This window comes from Schistocerca cancellata, chromosome 6 (assembly GCF_023864275.1).
Source record: "Schistocerca cancellata isolate TAMUIC-IGC-003103 chromosome 6, iqSchCanc2.1, whole genome shotgun sequence".
NCBI classification, from domain to species: Eukaryota; Metazoa; Arthropoda; class Insecta; order Orthoptera; family Acrididae; genus Schistocerca; species Schistocerca cancellata.
In genome coordinates, this window is record NC_064631.1 from 484337486 (window position 1) to 484351690 (window position 14205).

General features: G+C 39.5%; 1 protein-coding gene across 2 annotated transcripts in view; it reads right to left on the minus strand.

Moving 5' to 3' along the window:
* The window catches only part of LOC126190635 (protein O-mannosyltransferase 1), a 126431-nt gene that overhangs the window by 67360 nt on the left and 44866 nt on the right, over positions 1 to 14205 (minus strand). For both annotated transcript variants that reach the window (XM_049931054.1, XM_049931053.1), the window contains one exon: positions 9605 to 9779. In XM_049931054.1, the coding sequence (XP_049787011.1) occupies positions 9605 to 9779 (175 nt within the window). The remainder of the gene's footprint in view (positions 1 to 9604; positions 9780 to 14205) is intronic.

Here is a 14205-nt window from a genome sequence, read left to right on the forward strand (position 1 = left end):
GTTTCATCTACTGAGACAAAAATGAGATTTTCCAGCTTTTTCCCAAATTTCCCTGGTTTTCTTGACACGTTTGAAATTCTCTGATGTTCCCTGATTTCCAGAACTTGTGGCAACCCTGTTATCATTCTAACCAGAGTGGCTATCATTTTCTGTCTCATATCAGAACTGTGAACTGTTCACTGATGTGTTTACCAATAAATCTGTTTCTTTCACTGTACCTGGGAGCCAACTTTATTAAATGCTGCCCTTGTCGCCACTTGGTGACAAAAGGACACCAAAGTTGGTGGGAAGATGACCCAGCCACACTGGAAAGCACCAGTTGGTAACATGACTGTCGACTACAATCTCATGCAAACTTGCCTTGTCCAGTGCTGCTAACCTGCCTGGCAGCTGCCCTCCACCAGCTGGGGCTGCTAGTGCTTTCAGTTGGAAGGCTATAACTATGGCCAGCCCTCCTTCATAGGATGGCTCAATGCACTGGACTCCACAAATGCGGCGATGAGGCTTCCATCAGCATTCCCATGGCACTTGGCTGCCACCATGTCCTCTCCAGACATTGCTGCCTGCCCAAGCTCGCTGGCTCCATTACACCCCTGGCAGCTGCATTGGGTTGAGCCCTTTCTCCCATCAGACAGAGTCCCACCATGACAGCTTGCGTCCAACAGTGCCATGATGCTCACCATGCAGCTGTTCCTCATGTCTTCACGCGTGATTCTGTTGCTGCCTCCACACTACGCCTTGAGATCACATTTCTCCCGATTTAGAACCGTTCTTCTGCTGCTGGCTCGGCTTTACCTTCTGCCGCTGGCATGGCCCCCTTATTCAGTCCAAAGCCAAATTACGGATGGGTCTTTTCCTATTTTTGTGCCTTAATCACTAACATATGTTTTCTACTCTCCATTTGGTGCCAATTCCTTTGCACATTCCAAAAAGATACTTCTTTATGTACAAACAGCACCACTGCCTCTAATGGCCTGCTACTCTCCACTGTTGCCATATCATGAACCCACTGTCCTGCTCATTTCTCTTTTTCAGTGTTCATAGTGTGCCAACTACCCAGAGACTCATTTCCGCCCACTTGAGTGCCTCCTTCTTCCCTTTGTCTGAGCATGTCCATGCTATGGTCTTGCCAGAGACTACCGTCAGTTGAGCTTGCCTCCCAATGGCCGTCAATACCTCACTGATGTTGCACCAGGCCCTCCCCTTTGAATGAGTCTATCAGCCCCATTGTGTACTGGAAGCCACCCTTGGTCTGAGCCCTGGTCTCCTGTAGGCTGTTGACACCTAGTGGACATTTAGCTGGCCCAATAGCACCATGGGGCTGGCTCAGCAACGGCACACACATCCACAGTTGGAAGGTTGCATACTCTTGGCACTGTCCATTGAAGCCAGCACTCTGAACACGTGCTTATGAAGACTGGTGGACCACAACAGCAACATGCCAATCTCTATACAAGCCAGACACCAACAGCAACATACTGCTCTGTTTACATGGCAGACTTCAGCAAGCTCCAAAACAGCAACGCCTGCCAGCAGTGTGCCCACTCACAATCGTGGCACTGCGAGTACAGCAATACGAGCATGGCACTATGAGAATGGCACTATGTTGTATCTGCACACCATGTGCTGCCTCACGCAAATCCTTCCACCAGATTATTTAGGATGCTGCGTGACCATTACCTGCGAGCATCAGCTCACACTCCAGGTGCAACGTTGGCGGCACCCAGCAGCCTCTCTGTCAACAGCATTCACCAGCAGCAGCTCCAGTGTGGCCTAGGACTTGAACTGGACTCCAATCTAGATACTTGCTGGGCAATGCCTAGGACACTGCCGTCTTGCCTTGCCCATCACTACCCTCACATCATGGCAGCTGCCACTTGTTGAAGCATAGGTCTCTCACTCGCTGCCGATGCTCGGCCAGTGTCACACGAGCCAGCATGCACCTGACCATGCCAGACACCAGCCGTACATCATCTATGACATTGGCCAGATCCTGACCAAGGACACAGAGTTGGACTCCCAGCACAGGGACTTTTCTACCCAGAGTGCCTATTATTTTCTATTTTACGTCAGAGTTGTGTACTTTTCATTTATGTGTTTATCAATAAATGTGTTTCTTGCACCGTACCAACGAACCTATTTTATTAAATGCTGTACTTGCCATCATGTAAGAACAAAATAACTCTCTTAAATTTATGTGTAATGTTCCTGTAAGAAGAATTTGAATTTAAAATTAGTCATTTTCGCATTGCAGGAACACTGTGCACTCAAGGTAGAATCCATATGCACCTGCTACTTTTTTTGTGTGTGATTAAACGCTGTTTGTAGTTCAGTGATCATAAATGAAGAGAAGAATTGTGGGTTAGACTGTAGACATTTCTTGATTTCACTAAGTTCTTTCATTAATTGCTGAAAATTTCCTTTATCTGCTAGATGGTTTGGAATTTCTCAGTAAGTGACTGGCGATGCTGTCACTCATACATTCTAAGCCAGGGGGGGGGGGGGGGGGGGGGGGTACTGATGCACCAACACACCTAGACATATTTATGTAAATTGGTCACAAACTGATATTCATACAGGAATTGACGGAAAATGCAAAACTGTAAACCCTAGCCGCCGACGGATGAATGAGTAATGCTGCAGAGCAGTTTTACCATGCAGCTTGCAAGGATTGTAAACAGGAGACATGTTGACACCAGGGCATATAGTCTCTGGGAATTTCATTCTGATTACTCTGCTGGACAGTAACTGCCTCGCAGACAGGCACGTGAATAATATACACAGATGTCAGCATTTGAGAGAGGACATGTAGCTGGACTCAAATAAGTCAGCTGGAGTTCTCAGCGGATTGCTTGACATTTGAATAGGAGTGATGCCACTATTCAAAGATGTTGTCAGAAATGTGATCTATGGCTGAACACATTGTTAAGAAGGAAGTGGTCGACTTACAGAGATGACAGAATGTGAGGACTGAGCAGTCATCAAAGAGGCACTTGTCTTCATGCTTGCCAAATCCTTCTTTGGCCATTAAATCTCTCCCCAATCGAGAATGTTTGGAGCATTATAGGCAGGGCCCTTCAACCAGCTCTGGATTTTGACTATCTAACACACAAATTGATCAGAATTTGGCATGATATCCCTCAGGAGGACATCCAACCACTTTATCAATCAATGCCAAGCTGAATCACTGCTTGCATAAGGGCTAGAGGTGGACCAATGCATTACAGGCTTGCTCATTTTGTGAACCTCTTTCTCTTGAATAAAACAATCAGTTTTTCTGAAATTGTAATATTTGTTTTTCTGTACATGTACATCACATTTACTTATTTCCACCCCATTCGGGTAACTCCTTCATAGAGCATATTTTTTTTGTCTTGAAGTGTACATCCAATATATAATAATTTCTTCCTTGAAGGAGGCCAGAAGACCAAAATGCTAAGTTCAAGCAATAAAGCAATAAATACATGCAAGCTGCATTTCTTCATACAAGTAGGCAAGTCACAACCACTCCAAGCTCTACAAAACAATAAATTATTAATGTAATTAACTGCCTAAAAAGGCAAAGAATCAATAACAGAGCTGATAATATCCCAAGTAAATTATTAAAATCCTGTTCTTCACATACATGCAATGTAGCCAGTCACATTTGCAAACATCACTCTCACAAAGGATATGCCAGACAGAATAAAATAAGCTGTTGTCAGACCCCTTTACAAGGTAGTAAGAATGATTTTTTACCCACCAGTCTCAATACTTACCTCCTTCTCAAAGGTACTGAAAGTGATTACGCATGCAAGAACAATAACACAGCTCTCTCAAATTAAATACTTAGTCTCGATTTGGGTTACAAAAGGGTCTCTCCACAGAAACATTCCACTTTTCAATTCACAAATCAGCTTATACAAAATTTGAATGAAAAATAATGCCAACACATATTTTCTGTAACTTGTCAAATGTATTTGATTAGGCAGGTCATGACATTTTCCTAGAAAAGCTCAAATACTATGACAGGGTGTATACGTGGACAAGGAAGAAAAATTCTCCGGATTTTTCCCAGATTTCCTGGTTAAAAATGCACTTTCTCCCAGGTGAAAACATGCTTTTTCCATGTTAAGTGACATTATATTTTCCCTTATCAATCCTGTGAATGGTTAAGGTTTTATTCACGGGCCTAGAACTTCCTGGCACTTTAGAAAATGAAACTCAGAGAAAAAGATGCGTTTTGGAAATATCTTTTATGTGCAGCAACATGTACATTGCATATTTTCGTATTACAAAAGTATACATTTGAATTCCATCAAACACCGCATGTTACTTTCCGAATGATTGAAATCAAGATTGTGATGCGTTTCTGTAAGCCAGTCATAGCTCATGTCATGTGATATCGGCAGCCAATGACAGCGGATATTCAGAGCATAGGGCACGTGATGTAGTCAGCCAACAGCAACATCATTGTTACGTAGTACAAACAAACAAACAAACAGGGAAATTTAATAGTTTAAATTAATACACATAGTGTTGCGACAAGAAAAGCAAAGCTTTCACATATAATATTGGTCTCTAAGGTTAATAAGCTGCAAGAGAAGCTATGATTTCGCATATAATGTTGATCTTTTTTGTGCGTGTTACACTTCAAGAATCTCACAAATGGGCCAGTAAAATTTTTAATAAAGACAAATGTCTGATATTCAGGGTTCGAAATTCTTCTAAATGGCTCGTCATCAAAGAGCTGATTTTTAAATGAGAGTCAAACGCTCTGTGATTTAAGAAATTCATGGTACATTCTCGCACATAGTTCAACTTAGGTAAAAGGATATTTACTTTGAAAGTAACGCTTTTCAAACCACCATTCGCAATATTTTCCCCCGACCTGTTAGAAATAGGCTCGTTTCAGCAGTTGCCAGAGAGCACAGATAACAGGCGTCACTGCACTTGTGCAGCTACCATGACGCAGGAAGACCATATGTACATGTAAAACATTGAAAGATCATACATTATGCCATAAAATAAACAAGACATCAGAGGATAATCCAAGAGCATCGGAATTTCGTGAACCATAACTAAAATGAGCACATTTAAAGTGCATACTTAAAGTGCACATCCGTATGTCCAGATTCCCAATCAAGTAGACCTTGACCTGATATTAAGCGTTTCAGTGTGGTTTTCCAGATGTAAATTTTCTTGGAGCACCAGTGCTGTATTATACCATGTTTGGTTCTTTATTATGGCATAATGCCATGCTTGAAGATGAAAATGTGCACTCGAAATGCAGCGAAGAGTTGAAAGTAGCCAGAACTGTGGAATTAAACATGTCATTTCAAATACATTTCGTTTGAAATACATTGACTGCCTCTGCGGAAAAGGTTAATAAAAGTCAAATTTCTTTAGCAAACAGATAAAAATAACTTCATTGTTCTGCAAGGCGGTTAATGTTTGACAGTCAGAAAGGTGGAAATAAAATAAAATCTGAACTAATGACATATTTTAATTCACTTGATACTCCCGGCCACAGGTATCTGTTTTGTTTTCATATGACGTGAGAGTAAACGAAGGGGAAACAGCAAAATCACTAAATGTAAACATGGGTCATGTGAAGAATATCCACTATAACTCAGACTGCTCTGCGCATCAGCCTCAGATCTACAATATTTGTGAACCGGGTCAATACTAAAGAAAAAGTCGAATTTGCAACAATATATTCATCTTGTAGCGCACATCTTTCTGAAAAGTCTGAAACATAAAACTTATGTGTTCGAGGAAATGTAAGACATGTTATTTGGTCTTAAGTGTGCCAAAGTGCAGTGCCACGCCTCTTCATAAAGCATTCTTCTATCGCACTTCACTGAATTTCGCTCTGTGGAATTGAAACGTGTATATTTTGTACCGGATGCCATCCAACTATATTCGGGACAGTGGAAGTTGAAATGTCCTGTGGTGCCTCTCCTGCTCCCAGTCGGCCGGTTTGACAGCCTGCCCCTCTTTAAAAAAAAATCTCGCAATTAATAGAGGATGGGATTATTTGTAACTGGGAGAACAAGAACTCTTCAGAAAATTTGCAGTCTTTACTGCCTATTAGCTAATAACTTGCTGTTTTGTGTGACATAAAATATAGGATACATAAAACCAATAAAGAAAAGAGACAAGCAAGAAAGTACACGTTTCTTCAATCCTTAGCTCCTAGCATTTTTTCCTCTCTAATCTTGCTACAGCTTTACATGGCATGCTTTCCTTTCTGCAAAAGAATCTATTACCTCATCAAAGCTCGTCAAACGATTCACTACATGAAAAATCGAAATGTCGTTATCTAATTATGAAAAAGCTGTTAACACAAATAATACCCAAGATTGGTGTGGTTTCTCGATCTGATTACGTCTATTTTGTCACTGTCTGCTAGATAAAACAAAAGAGGCCTTTCTAATATGGCAGCAATTTTGTAACACACCAAATAAACGAGACTGTTTTGGAACAAAATGGCCATTTTTATAACACGACAGAGTATAATTCACCAAGTGCCAGTTGTTGTGCCAGTATCAAATGCCTATTAGGCCTACTACAAGCAAAAAGCTTTATGTTAGAAAATAGTTTCACATTTCATTCATATGCACCAGCTTCTCAAGCCCGAGATCGAAAAGTGGTGGTGGGTAGTGTCTAACGTCCCGTCGACAACGAGGTTATTAGAGATGGAGCGCAAGCTCGGGTTAGGGAAGGATTGGGAAGGAAATCGGCCGTGCCCTTTCAAAGGAACCATCCCGGCATTTGCCTGAAACGATTTAGGGAAATCACGGAAAACCTAAATCAGGATGGCTGGAGACGGGATTGAACCGTCATCCTCCCGAATGCGAGTCCAGTGTGCTAACCACTGCGCCACCTTGCTCGGTCGAAAAGTAGTATTATGAAATTTTTTATACAAATTTGGAATCGTCTTATTCTTCTATAATTTGTGTGATGTCCCTGTTTCTTCTCCTTCCTTGTTCTAACAAACAACCTTGTCATCACCAATTCTGCAGCTATTCCTACCATTGTCAAAATTTGTTCGCCGATTAATTTCACTAACACTGACAATTACAGGATTAGTTATCCCGCGATTGTTTTCAGGTTAGGCGTTATTACGTGTTACTTCCAGAACAGAACTTAAGCGGCTGCTAGCCGGGGACTGTACAACTGGTCCTTACTAGTGTACTGATCTGGCCAAAAATTTTCTGTCAAAATTTCATTTTCTTGTGAACACCAAGAACAGTTAATAATCTTTCTCACCTGTTATTCCTGTCAGTCATTTATTACCATTCTGGTAGTCTGAATCTATGGATTTCGCTAGTAATTATAACAACGCTGATAATTCGCAAACCCAATCAACCACATAATCAGACAGCGATTGGCATTCATCCATTCGGCTTTAATCTGCTCAGCTCGTATAGCCCCGACCCCTTTCGTCTGCGGAAAGTTTGTATCTAGATGTGACGAAGATTCACCTGACAGAGACATCACATACACTATGCACACTTTCAAAAATCAACTTATGATTCATTCAGAAATCAACTTAAAATGTGTTCAAAAACCAACAGGGAAGCGTTTCAAAATAATCGATAGACAAACGTGCGCTGGATACTAGGCGCTTTGTGAAACAAGTTTTTTTCCCTCCAGAATATGAATTTGGTGCCTCATTTTCCTGGTAGCATCTAGCTGTTTGCTGAGACTGCTTGCACAACCAATAGCCACATTCCTGTAGCCAGAAGCAGGAGAATCTACTGCGCATGAGCCCGCTCGTAACTGCTAAAACGTATCTAATGTAAAAAGTTGTGACTTCACACTCATCGGAAGCAATTTGTTGTTCTGAAGCATTGCATAGTCTTCCTAAAGCCATTGACACATTTTGCTGTTGGCAGACGCTTGCATGAGCACTGTGTGTCGTTCTTGTATATGGTGCATTTCCTTTGCAATTAAAGTTATTTTCGTTTTTTTTTTTTCTCTCGTTTATGTTTTATTGTTGAAGTATTATTCTGCAGTAGCAGGATATAGTAATATCCTTTGTTAGAGTATCGGTTCTTACCAGTCAAAATTACAAAAAAATGTAACTAAAAACTAAAACAATGAAAAATTCCTGAAATCCTAAAAATTCCTGAGTTTTTCCCAGTTTTCTCCCGGATGAAAAAATTCCTGGGTTTTTCCCAGATCTCCCAGTTGTCCCGGGTCGTATACACCCTGTATGATATCTATATATATATAGACTGAAGTGAAGAATTAAATTTTCATTTATTGCTTAAGTCTGCATGTATACAGCATGGATATCTGAGACTTGAAAACCTTTCTGGAACAATATAGTTTCATCTGATCAAATACTATGGTATCAGTGATCTTGCAGGTAACTGACTTTCATCCTATTTAACTAAAACGATGCAGTGTGTCACATTAAGAAGACCAAAGAATGTAAATCATGACACTGCGCCTTCAGAATTGAGAATAATCACTAAAGTTGTACCATGGGAAATGAAATTGGGTCTACTCTTCTTCTTGTTATATAGTCATGATCCATCATCATACATCCAAGAAGCAGAAAGAGTTATCTTTGCTGACAAAATACTGTAATCAAGCTTAATGGTAAAACATCCAACACTTGAAAATATACATGAAACTTTCCTGAAAATTGATAACTTATTCTTGCATATGGACTGTCACAGGATTTAAATAAAACACAATAAACTCATTTCTGTACTGCATGCCTGACCACACCAATAGAAAAAAATGCATGATAATAAATCACTAAATGAGACAATGTTCTAAATTCTTTGGTGTTTATATTCATAAGGACCTGAACCAGAAGTCACATGTTGCAGATTTTCTAAAACATTTCAGTTCCGCAACTTTTACATTATGAATAACATCAGATTTTGGAGATGAAAATATCAAAAAGTTAATTTACCTTTCCTATTTACATCCTCTAATGTCCTGTGGCATCAATTTCTCAGATAATTCACAATTGAGTAAATAAGTATTTGCACAAAACCATGTAATAAGAATCATTTGTGCTGTTCATTACAGAGGCTCTTGGAGACAAGTCTTAACCTACATTCGTAAAGTGGAAACAACAACTTTGTTGTATACTCAGAACCATGCCTTTACTCAATCACACCACGAATAGCTGAAAGAGCACAGCATGTATAAACATAACATTAGAAAGAGAGATTATTTACAATCTCGATCTTCGGCCATAGTATGATTCACAAAGGACAAGGATATTAAGTGCGGGAAAAAAAATAAATAAATAAATAAATAAATAAAAAGTCTAACCTCCTACCCGGTGAGGTATATAATTCAGAAAGTAATAAAATTAATTTCAATCAGAAACTGAAGTTCTACCTGCTTGACAACTACTCCAACTCCATCGAAGAGTTTCTGAATGTGTAATAATATGGATTATGGTGTGGTTTTTAGAAGAGGAAGGGAGGAAGGGGGGGGGGGGGGGGGGGTAGTGAGAAATAAGGAAGAGAGAGAGAGAGAGAGAGAGAGAAGAGAGAGAGAGAGAGAGAGAGAGATTGAAGCATGAAAAGTCACAATTACAATCCATCAAACATGCCAGTAACTGGAGGAGGTATAATGAGGTACTTACCACAAGGCACATGTTAGAGAGACAGAACCCATAACAAGCCACAACCACCATTGCACACAGTAAGGGGCTGTGCTGTAGTGTCGAAACTTCAGAATACAGAGAAGCCCAAACAAAGCAAACAGCAATAGCATTGATTCCATCAGGATAAACCTTGACTGTGTCAGTAAGGCATTGTCTGTAAACAAAAATAAACAGATGACATACATTAATCAAACTCAAAATTGTTCAAGATAGACGAAATAGTTGTACTTTGTTAAATGAATTGAAGAAGCATGACATGAAGCTTTACAGGCTATAAGGCATTGAGATAAAGGTTCCTTCTACTGGAGATAAGAAACAGGAAAGAAAGAATGAGAGGCTACAAATGTCATGAAGGAAGAGACTGTGAAAACTGACTGCCGTTGAAACAATGGTGAAGCCGTGTTAGGCACAGTTTAGGCAACTGTGGATTTAAGTCAGCTTTCAAGACAAATACAAGCCTTGGAAGAAAAAATTCCAGACAAGAATTTCAATCAGGTGCAAAAGATGATTTACTGCCCAAACTAAAATTGTCACTATGGAAAATAATGAGACAAAGTGAAAGCAAACTAGAATAAGAAACCTCTGCCTTGACTAAAGGTTTCACTGGTCTGGAAATGATTCTCTGCCAAAACATTTAGTGAAGCTTTTGCCCACAAACAAAATGAACCTTGCAGCGAGATACAATTTCACAGTGACAAAATAATTAAACTTATAAATAATAGATTTCAGCTATCAGCTATCTGCCTGAAGAATAATTAAACTCTCTGTAAGTTGGAATGGGAATAAATACTGTGTGATCCAAGCTTACATTCCATAGACACAATGACCTACATTACACAGAGCTGACTTCCTGAATGAGAACAACATGTGGGCTCTGAAAAGTCTAACCATGGGTGAGAAATTCATTCACTGGAGTATGGCTGGATATCTTTTTGTAATGGGTACAATATTTTTAGCAAACAACCATGATTCCATCGTGCAGTGTGCAGGAGAACTGAGTGCCAATGGGAGAGAATGCAGATTTTATCTATATACCACCTTGGCTCCCAAGCTGGGTCTATAGCTGTCCAGTCCACAGTTCATGACCTGGAGCATGTCCAGTGCTCAGTGTGAGATTACACATACATGGGTTAATCCAATGGGCTGCTAATTCCTTGGTGTTCTGCCTGCATCAGAAACCTGTTCAATGCTGTAACTGTTTGTTTCTTTTTACCTTCTAATTAATCCAAATGTCTGTTCACAGACTTTGCAAAGGTTGTAGCTGCAGTCAAAGTTGATTACCCTATAACTAATTTCAATCTCAAGAACTTATTTTATATCACAGTACCAATAGTGCAATGTCTATGCCAGAATTTTTGTGTAGCCACTCCTGTGCAACTATGAGACACAATGTTTTATTGTTGCATGTTTGTTTTGGTGCAGTAGTCAGGTCCGCTGCTGGTGTTTGCGCCAGTGATATTCAATTGTGGCACTGTCTATCCTATAAACCATACACCCAATTTTTCAAAACAATGAAACCATGTATGGAAGAAATGCAGTGACTTTGGCCTTCTCTGGTTTCTCTTCCATTTCTCAATTTTGTACAGTTTATATTGGGTGTAGTGTCATCAGCACATATGTTGCTCTGTGTAACAGTTCGTATCAAAAAACAGTCTTCGAGTGTTCCAGTTCTGTCGTGAGACTTTTCAGGTCAGAGAGGATAAATGCTCTGTGAATCAAGGTTTGAAGCATCCGACTCCTCTGTGCCACGTGGTGGCAGCTGTTGGCACCAAAATACAAGCCAGTATGCATCTTTTCCCAGTATATGATGTGCCCCAGAGTGCCATTTCTTTTCCTTTCTAGTAAGTCATCTTGTCACTCCGATTTCCTTGGTGAAATTGACATTAAATGTACAGAACTGAGATACACAAGAAATATCTCTGCATTTTTTCTTACATGTGGACATATAAAATGTTCTCCATTCCCATAATCCTCCTTGCCTCCACCTTTGATAGCTCCCTGCACCACACTGATCTCCATCCTTCCACCACTACCCATTTTCACTCACCATACACCCTCTTCCCCATAATCTCTCCTTCCTGTGTTTTATCACCACCCTTCCCGACCCACTCCTTGTCACTGTTATTCTCATCATGCAATACACAAAGTCAATGGTGCTGCTGCCAATGTCGCAGTTTCATCCCATACCCCTACTGCCTCTCCCTCCCATATTCCTATCACATAAACCTGCTACCTCCTAGCCACCATTATCAGTCATCCTTCCCCAACCCTACCTACCACTTCCACTGCTTCTCCTCTCACAGGAGGTGTGTGAGTGTATGTACTCTAATCTGAAAAAGAATTCATCCAAAAGCTAGCAAAGTTTTCAGTTTTGTTTCTGCCTGTCGACAACGCAATGTGGCTATTATCCAGTGAATGTTACCTTTATTCCTAATTTATTTATATCTACTTTCCGTTACCATATGAACTTTTAGTTCTGAAAGCTAGGATTACTGTTTGTGAGGGTATAGAATTCTGTGTAATAAAATTTGGGGATTTCCCCTTATAAGTCAAAAGTACAATGCTTTGTGTACCCATGTCCTCTTATAAAGAGTGTTCCAGGAGGAATGGTCAATATTCAGGAAGATGGGTGGAATGATCATATGAAGAAAAAAAGTGAAGTAGACGTGGGCTCTAAAATACATACCTTAAGAGCTATGAGCACTTCTTCACCTTCCCTACTGTAAACAAATCTCTTCTATTGCAAAGCCCTAGATTTTGGGAGAAGGTAGTATGGACCAAAATATGAAAAAAATTTCTACAAACATGGGCTCAAAAATGTCTACCTTGAAGCTGTGAGCACTTGTTCAGTGGAAGAGATGTGTGTCACAGAAGCAAACATGAACAAGTGCTCACACCTCCTAATTTAGGGCTCATGTTTACTGGACATTTTTTTCTCGTTTTGCTCCATACTACCACCACTCAAAACACAGAAAGTAGAGAATTTGCAGTAAAAGGGATTTGTTTCACAGTACTGAAGATGGAGAAGTGCTCATAGCTCTTAAGTTATGGATTTTAGATCCCATATTTACTAGATTTTTTTGCTTCAAATGATCCTTCATATAATATTCCTGAACATTGACAATTTCTCCTGGGACACACCATGTAAATGAGAAACCCTGCCTCCTACGACACACCATGTAAATCAGAAACCCTGCAGTTTTTTAACATTATGGCACACAGATCATTGTTTTTCACACAGTGTTATGTATTAGCACATACAGTTAGTTTGTGTTGGATTATCATCTGACGTACTCCTTAGGCAGCATGCATAGTTTGTAAGTTCGTTAGCAGATGCCTTCATGTTGGATCAAGTACATCAGGGAACTCCCAACACCACTTGGATGCTGAATCTGAGTCTCAGAGAAGGCAATGTTGAAGGCCATCAACAAAATCAAGAAAACTTTCACAGAAAAACATGATGGTCACTGTCCGAGTATTACACGTTGCTCTGATACACTCACTGGGACAGTACTTTGTATCAATTCATGTAATTAATGTAAACTGTTATCTAATCCTGTTGATAATTATTTAGAGTACAATGGAGAGAAGTAGATAATAATAATAATAATAATAATAATAATAATAATATTTTTTTAATTAGAAGCTCAATCCCCAATTCTTCAATTATTTTTATTAAAGTACAAATATTATACGTTTTCCAGTTCTTTCTTATAATTTTTTTCTACCTCCCTCAGCTCCATAATCTTTTTCCAAACTTAAAATTCCCAAAATTAACATTTCTACTGGATCTTTTCTATTACCATTCATTTATAAGACTACAATTTTGCTTGCCTCATGGCCTTATTTTTCAAAATTAAGGAAGGTTAAAATAAAACATTGATGAGGGTAGTTACACATATGCATAGCATTGTAAATATTTACTGGAAAATGAGGAATGTAGGAAGACATTAACTGTATGTTGCAGTGTTAAAGGATTTGTGTAGGAGGGAAATGTAAAAACATAACAGGTGATGTAAAGCACTGGTATAAGTGACACAAAAGCACTGAAAGCTGAGTTCTGTACACAGAAGCAGGAAAAGCAAGTAGTAACATGCACAGAAAAAAGAAAGAACTATGAAGGAATGAATGAATGAATGAATGAAGTTCAAAGGAGGCAGACAGTATAAATGGAACACCTTGAAAGAGTGGTTGAAGGAAGTACAATTATTAGCCTTACTGGCCAAAATGAATTACTGACCAAAATGAATTAAAATATGGAGTTCCATTATATTCCCAGTATAATGTTATTTTCCCTCTTCTAACAAACATCCATGTGGACAAGTATAAGAACGAGTCATATCACACCTTAAAAAATGGCACATATGATCAACGAGCACTTAATTAATCTTAATAATGGTAATAAAAAACAAATTTTTTTAATAATGTATGAAAAGATAGATTGCTATCTACTGTAAAGATGAGACGTTAAAAATCGCACACAGGCACAACTAAAAGACACTTACACAAAGCACTCGGCCACAGCTTCATCTGACAAAGCGGAACACACACCAGACATTCGCACAAGCAAGCACATCTCA